Source organism: Rhea americana, unplaced genomic scaffold (assembly GCF_003343005.1).
Source record: "Rhea americana isolate MKP2758 unplaced genomic scaffold, rheAme1 scaffold_4, whole genome shotgun sequence".
Taxonomy (NCBI): Eukaryota; Metazoa; Chordata; class Aves; order Rheiformes; family Rheidae; genus Rhea; species Rhea americana.
Window position 1 is genome coordinate 10,780,421 of NW_028186534.1, and position 13,750 is coordinate 10,794,170.

The following is a 13,750-nucleotide window of genomic DNA, read 5'->3' on the forward strand; positions in this document are numbered from 1 at the left end:
GGCTCCCGCCGCCGACGCTCGTTCCAACTAGGATAACTGGACACGCGCCTGCGGGGGCGGCGCTCGTGGGGCAAGCCGACGGGGCGGCAGCGCGCAGCGGGCGTCCGTACGGCACCCCCCTTACCTGTAACATCCCCCAGATCTGTCACCCAGAAACTTTCAAAGCAAACRACGTTTTGCATTGGGTGCTGCTCGTGTGAGACTTTCAAAAAAGAGATCTAAAGATAAGCAACAACCTGTAGCACATAAACGTTTTTTTCTCTACATGTTATACTGTGTTTTAAAACATTAGGTTGACCTGCGTTCGCCAGGAGCCCTGGTGTGTAGAAATGCTACAAAAAATACTGGAAATCTTTAAGCAGCGGATCCCTCCTAGCTTGCACACGCAGGCCCGAGAGTTTGCACTCCTATGTGCATACACGAGACTACTGCATACACCAAGGAAAAGCTGCTGCACAAACTGTGCCAACAACTGTGTAACCAACCGAATTTTGTCCATCCTACTTCACTTACCTCAAAGTGTTCAGTCTTCTCTGCAGAGCAACAAATAACTGTAAGAAAAGTTATGATCGTTGTCTAAATTATAAATAATTCTATACAGTCATGAGAAGTATAAAGCAGTGCAATCTCAGAAATAAGGGGAAACTTATTTTGGATCAAATTAAAATCTCCAATAGCTTCTTAATTATTGTGAATTTAATGGTATTTATCAGACTATTTCTGCCTGCATCTTATTAGATACTTCAATAGCTGCCCTGAGAACAAATCTATTTAGTTATACAGCCATAAAATACGAAAACCAGGTTGAATTCAGAGTGCCTTATTACATCCTAATTGTTCTGCTTAATTTTTGTGCTAGAAAAAGAACAGTACCATAGTTCAGCACCAATACGGCTATGCATCAGCTAACAAGCGTGTTAAAAGGGAGCGAGATACCAAGGCTGTAATATGCTACTATAAACTGGGATGCTGAAGGCACGCACACGCACGCACCGGTAGGCTTCAGCCAAGGGAAAAGCACCACACTGCTGATACAAGAGGGTGAAAAGGAGACGAACAGCAGTGGGAAGCGTAAGACTTTGGACTCGCACACGGAGAGACCCTCCCAACCGCAGCAGGCTCCAGCGCGCTCACCTCCAGCTTTCCAGGAGCTAGGAAGAAGCTGCAGCACTAAGCTGGGGCAGCTGCTAAGAGGACAAAGGCCAAGGACTGTAAATTCAAGCACGGTCGCAAAGTAACTCTCCCTTTTGTGAATTTTCCTGCGCCTCTCACCAGGTTTGGCTCATTTTCACCCGAGCTGGCAAGGCCCGGGACCAGAGAAGAATCATGGTGTATCTCTTTGCAGGTCATGAATGCTTGAAAGAAGTACTAAGCTACTGCTTCTACCGAACAGGGACACACACAGTATAGCATTTTATGGAATAATTTTAATTTCTCAGACACATCTTACCTCTACTTGTTATCTGAAGCAACACCTGAAGGCCAGTTTCTTCTCAACTTACCTGGCACAGCTTCTGCAGAGACCATGCTTGCTTGCTGGATGGTCAAAGGTGATTAACATTTACAACAGACTCTTTTTACAATTACAGGAAGATTATGACAATGTTTGGCCAAAAGTCAAAGTTGTTTCTTTCTACTTAATAACATTACATAATGTCCGTAACAATTTAGCGTTTACAAACAATTAAAACATTCAAATAAGTCTAGTAGGTGATGTCAGGTGAGTAAACCACACTGAGAGCTAATCCATTTTTTCAGCGAGACTAGCGTCCTCATGCAGGCTGTCATTGAAGGCCTGGGTGCCAATTCAGTAACAGTGTGTTTGCTGTAGTAGCCTGAAGGAACAGCTGTCTGTATGCAAGAAAATGTTCCAATTCATGGAATTTTTCTATATATCTAATAGCAGGATCAGGACCTTACAAGTGATTTTTTTTAAAAAAAAAAAAATCTGCCCATGCAGAAAAACATTTGAAAGTTGAACAATCAATACAAAGCGTGAGAAATGCACCTTTTCCGATTTTCATGTTCATAGTCAAAAACGTGTTCCTGGTTGTATTTTTGAAATGATGCTCCAAATTCTGTGGTTTATGTTATACCTTCCACTGAAGCCCATCGCTAACTGTGTTTGAGGGAGAAGCCTTGCCCTTGGTGAAGCTACTTCATTAAACCTATACTAGACCAAAATAAAATGCTTTTAGTATCTCTTACAAGAAGCTTCCATGCTTAAAAACAAAACAAACCAAACCCCACCATCCCTTCATCTTAGTCAACATCCCTAAGACAATAATGAAGTTTTAAGATTCATAAAGTTGCACACCTCCAAAACACTGACAAAACAAAACAATATAAAAGAAACAAAGTGCATCTTTAGGAAACGGCATCCCCTCAGGTAAACTAATCGTTTACTGTACCAAGAAAAATAAATCCAAGAGGAGAAAAAAATTTAGAGAGAAAAATACATTAGCAAATACAGATAAATTTGTTTTTAATAAAGGAGTTAATTTTCTTTCAATCCTATATAAAACAATAGCAATTAAAAACTTCATTTTTGAAAGTAAAATATTTACATATGAACAAGTAACTGTGCAAAATTTACATGAAAAAAATGGAAAGACAGGATTTCCTAAAAGACAAAATAAAAGGGGTGTAACAGTTGTCAGATGTTGATAAAAATACTGATCAGCATTCAGTTTACACGCAAGAGAGTTAAATTCTACCATGAGAGTTCACACAAAGAAAGCCAAAGTATTTACAGTCATAAAAGTACTATCAATAGACAATTTAATACAATAACCTCTGAAAATATAAAGAACCAATTAGTATATTTGTAATAAAAAAATAGGTACAAAGAAGGGACTTTGCTCTGGACATCTTTAAAGTAGGCCCACAGCTTGCATACAGTCTTTTAGCAAAATAATTATAGTTTACATAGCCATTTTTATGTTATGTGCCAAAAATTATGTACAATTACTGACAAAATACACCAACCATTTTTCAACACTTGATTCACACTGAGAAACAGTCTTTTGATGATTCCTCTCAACTTTGATTTTATTTAATCTAAGCTTTCACTTTAGCTAAAAAACACAGTGCAAGTAAAATATATTTATGCTGAAAAGGTTTCTCTTTTTTTCCTTTTTTTCCTTTTTTAACTTTACAGCTTTACAAACTATAGCAAATAAAATGCATTTTTACAGATGCTGCTAAAACATTCAGAAGTAACCCTCCTTTATGGGATTTCAGGGCCTCTAATAAGCAATAATGTGATTAAAATTGAGGTTATGTTTAAAATTAACTGTATATCCCTCTAGATTTTGAACATTTGGGGGAAAGATAAATATTCTTAAAAATCAGTTTGCTTTGCTAACTGACTGTTTAAAAAAAAAAAAGCTAAATGAAATGAGGTCATCTGCTGTAGACATATGCCTATATAATTGATTTAGTTGAATAAAACTGAACTAAAATGCACAATTAATGTCGAAACTGCTACAGGGCTGACAAAGGGTAGCTAGTTATTTGCTAAACGATTCCATCAGTCTTTATATATGGCTTGTTTGGCAAGAAGGCCACTCAATCAAGAGATGAGTTAAAATTTAATTGTCCTTTTATAGTATCCACAGGCCTTGTAAGTATCCTCACTGTTACAGAAATGTATTTCTCTTATACCGAAGAGTTTATTTATAAACAGGAATATAAAACTGTTCCATGTAAAGAGGTGGTTGTTTTTTAAACAATATCCCATTTGCTTGTTACAAAAAGGCGTAATTTGCAAAYATATAAAAAATGTCCTCAGGCGGCTCTCCGACAAAAATACCTTGATCTTTTCCATTTTACTTAAGGAATGCTTTATATAGCAATAGTGAATGGCTTGTCTCTCGCTCGTTTTCTAAACAAAATATGAGGTCCCTGAGGTTCACCCGCGTTATCCTTTGTCGCGTAAACTGTCTGGTTGTTCCAACTCCAGAGCTGCCTGGGACTGCTGCACTTGAACCAGATCCCTGGAAATAAGAAGAGCAGATAAATCAGAACATGTCAATGCCCACAGGAAATCTAAAATTTCAGAAAGAAACATGTAAGGTAAGAAGTGACTACAGACATGAAGTTATCAAACAGTCAAACCGTTCTACCAGATCAGAGATGTTTTTAATTATTATTTATAAATAATAACTGAATAATCAAAAGTTTTCAGTGACATTTAATGTATATATTAAAAAAAAAAAAGGCAGAATGATCTTCTCTACAGATAACCCCACAAACCAAACCAAAAAAAGCTAGACAGTACTCTCATTTTTCTTCACAAGGTTGGCACAGAGAACCCCAGGGTGGCCTCTGGAGTTCTTGATGAACTGGGGAGCAGTCCTATGCACCTGGTTTGGGGTGTAAAATATTGTCTTAGCTCCCTGCCATGATCTTCATGGCACAGTGCCATGAGCTCTGCCTTTTGGTGGCAACAGCTGTGGCCATACTCAGGATTATATTAGGAAGCAGCTGTTCTGGACACTCTCAGACATTCACTAATGATCTCTGAATTCCTCTATCATTCAACAACACTTYTCCCCCCGGTAGTCTGCCACACTGATTTGCAAGGGAAGTGAGTAGCGTACTATTATTTGTCACTTTGAGGAACAGAAGGAAAGCCATTAGATTTCTTTGGAGATGCCCACATCCCTTCTGCAACTGTATCCTGGATGATAACTGAACTTGCAGAACAGCTCCCCAGGTTTAACTGCAATGCCTTTTTATTTGCAGGAAACAGTTCTTTGCAGTAGTAGGCTTGACGCTGGCAGAAGCACGCGGTCCAGCAAGGACAGCTGAAGAGAAGCACASGTCAGAACAGCAACGACCCAGAAAAGTTCTGAAGCAGCTTCCTGCTCTTCCTTACCAGCAGARTGGCAGTGGGAGTAGTACGGCACAGTCACCAGTAGATGGCACGCACAGACCGAGAAGTCAACATTCATCTCAATTTTAAAGTTGGGAATATTTTTGGCAGTCGCCTCTTCTACGTGGGTTTATATGGTAATAAAGGTGTTCTGAGTGGTTGGAAAGTGAGTGTTTCTGAGACTTTATGGATTGTTTCCCCCCCCACATTACTAGAATTSTCTCTTTTAATGGGACTTCCATATCAAGTGACACTAGAAAGTCCAAAAACACTCCACCAGTGAACAAATACAGATTTATCTGCCTGAAAGTTCAGAGTACTTCGAAGTAGTGCTCTAAATAAGAGCACACCAGACTTGACAAAAGCCAAAAATATTYACAGTGTAAGAACCACATGAAACAGTTGCTGAGAACCACACTCAAATCCTCCACGTCAAAGTAATTATTTATGATTAGTATATATTACTGATTAGAAAAAAGCAATCAAACTTGTGTTGGAAATTGCCATCAACCAGTTAGTGTTACCCTACATTCAGTGCAGCTTTTCTTGCTTCAACACAACACTAAGAATAAAGTCAGACTTTTGTTTCTAAAGCAAGTTATCCATTGAAGCAGAAAACATCAAATCATTGAAGTCTTGTAGTTAGGAGACCTGTTTACAAGTTGGATTTTCAAAGGGGTATTTTAAAACACTTGTATAAATTAGGTGCCTAATTTCCATCAATTTCAATAGACGCTAGAGGATTCAGGATAGCACAGGATGCTAACTAAATTTTGTCAAATACATACAAATTAATACTAATGAGTCTATAGAAAGAATATGTTTTTAATATGCAAAAAAAAAAGTAGTCTTAGTAAACCGTAGTATTTTAAATGCAAAGATAAAGCTTCAAGTGCTTTTTAAAAAGGACAGAACTATGCCATTCCTGTGGCACAGAAGGAGTTAATACGCTTTTTGGTAACTTTCAATTAACCTGTTTGGACACAGAATTCTAACACAGACAGCARCCTATTTTGTTGAATTTTGAAACAATGCAATTACTATTTAGAAGTGATTTTATGTGTAATTAAGATTCAGTATTCTTAGACATCAAAAGCTCACATTTACAAATCTGTGTCTAAGTAGTGACAAACCTTATTTTCCACACTCCTTGTAATATGCTTTAACTACAAACTGCATACAAATGGCRACAAGTGGAGCTCAATTTAAAAATGTCAAGTGACACAGTAGCAAAAGCACAGCTGTGAGTCTATCAGATCAAAAGCAGCTGGTTCTTAATTAAACAGACAAAAAGATTAGATTTCCAGGGAACCTGTAGTTAATTGGTTAACCGGTAAGTGATTAATCTAGGATAACTAAATTAGTCAGATTTAGATGAAATACAAACAAGTGTTCACAGTAGATGTAAAATCCATTCCATAATCTAAGCGACATTGACAGACTATTAAGGTTGCACAGTTGAGCATGCATAAGTAGTCAGTGTCACTGCATGAGATACTTTAATATAGTCCTCAGAGATCATATCATTTATTTAAAAATCTATCTTTGTAAAAGTATAGCATGTTGTATGTTTTATAATTTTAAACTACATTTATAAATAAGACTTTAGTACCATAACCTGTTAACTTGTATAAATACAAAGAAATTTACTATTCCTGACATAAGTGTTTCAATGGCCTTAAAAACTCACAATCACTTAAAAAGGTACCCAAGAGGCTTGAGTTTCTTTTWTACAAATAAGATTTACTACTATTCAGATTGTTCTGTAACATTTCATATTAAGCACAGGGAAGCTATTGCTCCCTGCAACTCAGTATAAAAAAAGATGAATTCTTCTGAAACAAGAAGCTTTTCTAGAGTACAAATAGATTTAGTAGTAAAATTCAGGATGCTCAGAAAGTAATAAACAGAGTTATAAAACCATTGCTATCAGACACAAAAATTTGTGGGGAAAATCCTCAAGTTATGGAAAGARTTTTTAAACCCTGTTAATGAGAATCTTCAAGGAGATTTTGCTCTTTTTAAGCATTAGAAAAAACCTACATTTTCAGTATCTTCTGCATAGAAAACAATTTTGTATCACTTAATAAATATTAAGTGGTTTACAAATACATCAGATAGCCTACCAGTCAACCTGAATTTAAACGAACATTCAACTAACCAAAACACTTGAGCACAGGATAACTTAGCCAGCAGAGATATTTTTAATTTTTAAAAGGTTGGCTTGACTGATAGGAAGAACAAAGAATATATAAGAACATCAAAATTAAACTGAATCGGTCAAACTGATCTGCTGTGGAGGTCCAAAGCAGCTACTGCAATCTCTTCCAAAAATATGGAAGTTAAGAAAAAGCTGTTCTTTCAACAGCAATAGCTCTCTAACATGCCTCAATTTCCATGAATCAGAACAGGGCAACTCAAAAGTCTTACCTCCATGTCATGAAATTAGTGCTAAAAATTGAGTCTGGTTTTGGAGCAAACAGATAATGCACCTTGAAGTTTGCTTCTGCTACTCAGAAAACTTCCACAAACTAGGGAAGAAAGCTCTAAACAGAAAGATTGTTACAGAGGCTAATGGAGCAAAATCACAGGGTATAAGGATTACTCTGTACCTCTGCCCCTGATCCAGAGCCCGGTGAATCCACTTTCCTTTTCTTTCTGGGACCAATTGCAGCTAATGCAGTCAAGTTGGCATCCCTCTGTCTCATCTGTGCTAGCTCCTGTTGCTGCATCTGCATTTGCAAGAACAAGAACAGTTAATGATTTTTCTTTAAATTTTAAACAGAAAAGCTTACGTTAACATGAAAGCTTACCTCCTTGGCCTTCTGTTTCAACCTAAGCTGTTCTGGATCTTCTTGTCTAGATCGAGACTATGTTGATAAAGGATGAAGGGAAGGATCAGCGAAGAAGACAGGAAAAAAGAAAAGACCTCAGTTACAAAGGCAGGTGTAGATGATWTATTTTACACAGTTTTTGAAAGCAAACTCTATTGCCTAACAATATTAGCACATATTTTCCCATTAAAATGTTTTCCTAMGATAAATCAGTTCTCTTAGTTTCTTGTCTCTCTGACTTAAGAACAGGAAAAATAGGAGGAACTTCAAGGCAGTCTTTCATCCATACACTCACATAAGGCAAGATTAATAATAATCAAAAAAAATCTGACTGTTGTTCTCACCCAATCTTTAGACCTGTAAAATAAGTGATTTTATCTAATTCAATGTTCAYGTACCCTTAAAAAGTTACATTTTTTTCCAGTGATTAACCTATGTCTTCACTGTTGCATTTTAGGTGCAGCAGACCCAGAATTATATAAATATGTGAAATATAGCTTCACAGAGTAACGTAATGAAGACTTAGGCTTTTGCCTCAGTCTCTTCTCCTCTGAAATAAATGGATTTACCCTCTAATCTTACTTCACAGGTCACATTTTTTGGACCTCCATAGTGCTTTTCTTCTGAAGTCTTCACTGAAAATCTTTCTTGATAGGCAGGACCCAAAACTAGACACAGTATTCCAGCTCAGATCTAACAGTAACTGAGTGGAATGAAGGTGTTAATTCACCTGTCTTAAGTGAGATTTTGRCTTTATAAACTCATACCATAAAAATCCAGATTTGTTTTGTAGATTGTCTCATCCAGAGTTCCTGCCTAGTCAGTCACATTCATCCTCTATTTGGAGCACTGATTACAACCACTAAGTCTAGTGCTTACATATGTACTTACATAAACTGCTTTCTATTTACTGTATTTCTCCAACTTGTCAAAACCATTCTGAATTCTATTCCTATTCACCAAAATACTTGTAACCTTTCTGTTCCCTCTAGGTGTATCAGTAAGCTATAATAGATTCATCTTTCTCACTATGAAAAGTGCAAAGATTAATTTTTAAGACCCACTTAGATTTTGGAAAATGCAATGAGAATAGCAAAGAAGCTATTTCACTTAGTTCACCATGGAAAGCCAAATAAAGCTGCAGCTAAAAACCCAGTTCATCAAGCTCTATCTTTGAAGAATAGAGTCTACCCCTTCATTGCTCATCCTTTAGAATGAAAGGGAACTCTCTACTTTTGACGTCAAAAACGACACTTTGCAAGTTTAAGTACGAAATCCAAGCACTTGCCTTTGCTGCACGCATTAAAATTTCCCTTTCTTGTTCATCTTTACGCTGCTTTTCTATTTGATCAAGTTGTTCAAAGAACTTGAGCTGTGCTCGAACGTCACTTGCTTGTTCATATCTTTCATCATCCTGAAAACACAGCAAGTGTTTCTCATTACATATTTTAAAAACAAAGCTGTTAGCTTGTACTGTACTGTAGAAGAACATATACATTTAAAGCACAAATGTTCACTTTGTCCTTTTCAAACAAAAAAGCGTATACCTAAACCAAACCAGCTAGAACTCTTAAAAAACATTTTGTTCTATTCCATGAATTCATTGGATTTTGACTTTTAAATTATCATCATCATAGCTTTAACCTCACAAACATACTTTAGAGGGTTTGGTTTTTTTGCTTTTTCTTAGGCATTTACACCTGTTAGGAACGCATGTTTCGGGCAACAGTCTCTCGAGAATTAAAAGCAGAACTCCCTAGTCCCACATCCACCTCAGCAGCATTAAAAGATGCAGACTGCTCATCCAAATAAGACATGACTATTTGTATGAGGAATGGGTGATCGTGATAGCTTGTTTATTATTCAGGTACTTCTTCCCATACAAAGTGCCTTCATTAATATGGATTACCATCAAAATGGAGCAGAAAAAATTCTTCCTGTGTGCTGATACTGGGGGAGCAGGGATACCAAATAATACAAGCCTCAGTGCTAAATGTTGTTGCATCCTCTCCTTGCTGATGTAGTYATATAACTGGGCTTCCATAATTAAGAATATACCCTTCTTAGAAGATCAGTGTAGCCAAAGAGTATTTCCTTTCTAAGAAATATTAACTGTGTTCAGTGATTCACCTTTCTCCCCCTGAGTTTCCTTCCAGCACCTGGTGGGCCTACACAGACTGGATTATAGAAATAAAGGGACATATAGATACTAAAACACTACCACACACATCAGCGCATGCAAAAAACCCCAAACAACCAATGCTCCTGAAGGCAAGTTTCTAAGGGTATTTTGGCAGGAGACCAAAATTTGGTTGGTAGATGCTGTACACTACACTGTACACTTGAAGAAAGGAAATTAAAAATAGCATATACATCCATCATATCTTCAGCTTTACAAGGGGAGATGTGATGCTGAACCTAAAGATATGAAGTATAATGCTCAGGTGTGGTGAACCAGACTAAGGACCATCTTTTTTCTGCCTATCCAATTGTGCAAGCACTGAATAGACTCTAAATATTTGACATAATAAATAAGAGTGTATGGGGGGGGAGGGGGAAGAGAATTCCTCTGCATTTGTTTTTAAAACACTTTGTATACACAAGCTGAAGCTTTCTAGTCATCCGTTGTATTAATATCTTAATTTAAGATGAATCAGTTGAGGAGAATAAATGAATAAATCAGGAGAATAAATGAGCTTTGTAGAATGAGAACATCAGAACATAAGCATTGAGGCCAATACGATAGCCTGATGAATGTTAATTATTGTACAATTAAAGTTACCTTGTAAGAAATGTTCTTTTGTTGAGCAGTCTCTGATAATTTTTCCACAAGGTTTTGTAGTCTTTGTTGTGTAGCATGTGATACATAGCTAACTACATCAGGATGGATTTCYGTTATTCCATGTTTTTTACCTATGATCAGAATAAAAGTTAGCTATTTCATAACTAACTTAATAYAGCTAAACATCTGGCTGATCTAAGCCGTGGAAATGTAAATGCTGTTTGCAAAATAAGACTTTCATGTATTTCTCAGACCAGCATTAAACAGGAAATGGTATAAATGTAAAAGTTTGTATTAGCTTAAYAAAATCCTAAACATATTACTAAAGACTGTATGCTGCAAAATAACAAATAAATGAAGAATGCTTTCTGATACAGCAGCAATTACAATTCCTCAAGAAAATACAACACAACGGTTAGTAGTTTCATAAGCTGAATGATTGCCCACAAACACCAGAATATACAAAAGATAAGTACTCTAGCAAGTTTTAAAATATCCAAATCAATTTCTATGGAAAAGGGCCTTCTATTAAATAYAAGATTAGGGGAATTTTCATATATTAAAGCTCAAAAAAGCTTCAGCTTACCTATTTCTAATATCCTCCTTTGTAAAGGTGCTGAGAAGAGGAAGGTTTCATCTTTACAGGACCTTGTTAACGTGCCCACTAGCTCAGAGTTTGTCGCCAATATCCGMGCACTTTCCTCGGATAGGTTGACTCCAGCCATTGATGCAACATCATTGATGTCATCATCATCCCTGAGGAAAGGAAAAACTCATTACAATCACAACATTACAATCATAACATTTAGGGCCTGTATCTTATACATGCTGCTACAACACAACAACTGTATATATAATGAAAGTTTCACAACAAATTGCTTAGATCGAAAAGCAACTTTTAAAAACACATTTGTGTACTACAGAAAACACAGTAAACCTGGATATTTTATTTCATTTCTGCATTTTATTTTGTAATAAAAYCAAACATCATTTGATTCCACAGAACAGCACCAGAAGTACTTCTGCCATTTTGTGCTTCCTGACTTTCTCTCAAGATCTTTTCTTCCGTAAGATTTTAAYGTATTGAAAACCAAGAGACTAGATACATCACTACAACAAAGCAAAAATAAACTACACTCATCACTGTAACACAGGCTACTCATCAGAACAACCTGAGCAGAGTTGGGAGGAGCGGAGGAATAAATCCGATTTGCTTGTCCAGACAAGAATTGTTTATAAGGTTTGATATTTACCCTCAGTGCCAGCTGAATGCTAAACCAGTCTGGCATAAGTATGTCCACAGCTGTTTATAAAAAGTCTAAGTAGCACACCTGGTTACAGAAAATTCATCCCAATTTCTTGCAAGTTTGTCTAGCCTGATTCAGTGCCACTGGAATAAACAGAAAGGCTCCCCTCGAGTTCAGCGGGCTGTTCAGGCCACATGAGCATGCATAAGTATTTGGTTCCTTACCTAAAAGAACCTCCCCCAGGCTCTTTCAGTTTATTTTTCTGAGCAGCAGCTACTTGCGTTGAAACAGTGGCAATAGCTTTGTTTCCAGGTAATACTGTTGGTTTTACCACAGGTACTGCAAGAAGAAAGAAAAGATTTGTATTCCGTGTATCAAGTTTGTGCCAGAGTTCAGATTTACAAACGAGTCATGGGTAGTAGTGATAACAGGTCTGGGACAAAGGTTTTCCCTCAACAGTGTCTGTTAGCATTTCATCCATCTGAAACAGGATCCTCCCACACACCTCCAGTACCTAAACGTTTTCTGTGGCTGTGAACGTTACCCTGACTAATTTGTACCCCCTCCACTATGGCACCGTGCACTGAAGGGTTTAGCAATATAGTACCATAGCCGTCAGAAAGCTATGGAGCACTTAARAACCAACATTCACAAAACAAACTTTAGTTAATGTTATTAATACAGCATATACCAAATATATTGACTTCTTACCTGTCTGAAGTTGATTCAACTGAATCTGTTGAGGAGTAGTAAGCATAATACGACTATGTGGTTGCCGCAGTGCTACCATTGGTGTCTGTGTCAATGTCACCTGTGGAGGCCTTATCAGTGCCCCTGTTTTTTGAGACTGTTGGATAACCTGCAGATGGGTGGAAAGGAAAGAGATGGAAACTATCTGAGAAACAACTACAAATAGGAGGCTAAGAATCAGGTAGAAAGACCAAAACCTTACAATCAACTTTTAGATTGTTGTTGTCTAAACATATCTGTCCAGCAATCTCGGATTAGCATATTTTGAAGTATTTTTTAAAGAAAAATTAGATGCATTATACCTCGCAGAAAAAAAATGTTTTTTTACATCACAACTGGAATAATCAACAATCCATTTCTATTAAAAATTCACATGTAATTACAAAAGGTCCAGCTAAACTTTTCACAAGTAGTTTCTACATATAGACCCGACACACTAGACCTGCCTGAACCAGCTGCAGAACCAGAAATAATGGAGACATGGTACAGACAGTCCAGATACTTCTAGATATTTTGTCTTCATCCAGAAACAGCATAAGCTGCCCCTGTGCAGCACCGCACTACGGGTTTTGTTAGCTTGGACTCAGCCTCACACAACYGCTGCCACACTGCTTGTGAAACTGAACTCAAAGGAAGGGCTGCACAGACCACGCTCTACTCTACATCACAGAAACACCTGAACTTCCATGGAGGTATTCAGACCAACTTGAAATAACTGAAAAACATGACCACATTTTAAAATCTCCTTATTAACTATTTTCCAATTTGTTTGTCAAGCTGACATACACACACCCTTACACATTTTAGGGTGTGTGTGTGTGTGTGTGTGTATATATATATATTTATATATATATGTGTATATATATATATATGTATACACACATATATACACATACACACCCCACATGTGGTGAATTACTGAACTCAAAATACGGTTGTAAAGCACATAAAAAGGGAACTCCCTCTTTTCAGCATGATTGTCAACTGCACTCAGCATAACTTGCTAACTTGAAATTCAATACTACAGAGTCATTTATGTGAGTCAGCCTTCTGGCCTTGACTAGTTTTCAGAAATTCTTTTTTTTGCAGCAGTTCAAAAGTAGTCTACAAACTCTCCTTATTTCACAAATTCAATTTCCCTAATTCTGCAACTCAGTTTATTTTTGCTACTATTCCATATTTTAATGCTTTTATTTTTTTAAAAAAAAAGGTCACAGGCCAAATATGCAAGCTGTTTGCTTGTAAATGCAGCACTGAG

General features: G+C 37.0%; 1 protein-coding gene across 1 annotated transcript in view; it reads right to left on the reverse strand.

The window, feature by feature from the left end:
- Window positions 1–2,589: 2,589 nt before the first annotated feature.
- The window catches only part of TAF4 (TATA-box binding protein associated factor 4), a 40,047-nt gene continuing 28,886 nt past the window's right edge, over window positions 2,590–13,750 (reverse strand). Inside the window, exons 9-16 of the mRNA XM_085314139.1 lie at window positions 12,454–12,601; window positions 11,967–12,081; window positions 11,082–11,251; window positions 10,496–10,626; window positions 9,002–9,127; window positions 7,693–7,749; window positions 7,492–7,611; window positions 2,590–3,998 (exon numbers count right to left, since the gene is read on the reverse strand). Of these exons, the coding sequence (XP_085170265.1) occupies window positions 3,831–3,998; window positions 7,492–7,611; window positions 7,693–7,749; window positions 9,002–9,127; window positions 10,496–10,626; window positions 11,082–11,251; window positions 11,967–12,081; window positions 12,454–12,601 (1,035 nt within the window). The 3' untranslated portion in view covers window positions 2,590–3,830. The remainder of the gene's footprint in view (window positions 3,999–7,491; window positions 7,612–7,692; window positions 7,750–9,001; window positions 9,128–10,495; window positions 10,627–11,081; window positions 11,252–11,966; window positions 12,082–12,453; window positions 12,602–13,750) is intronic.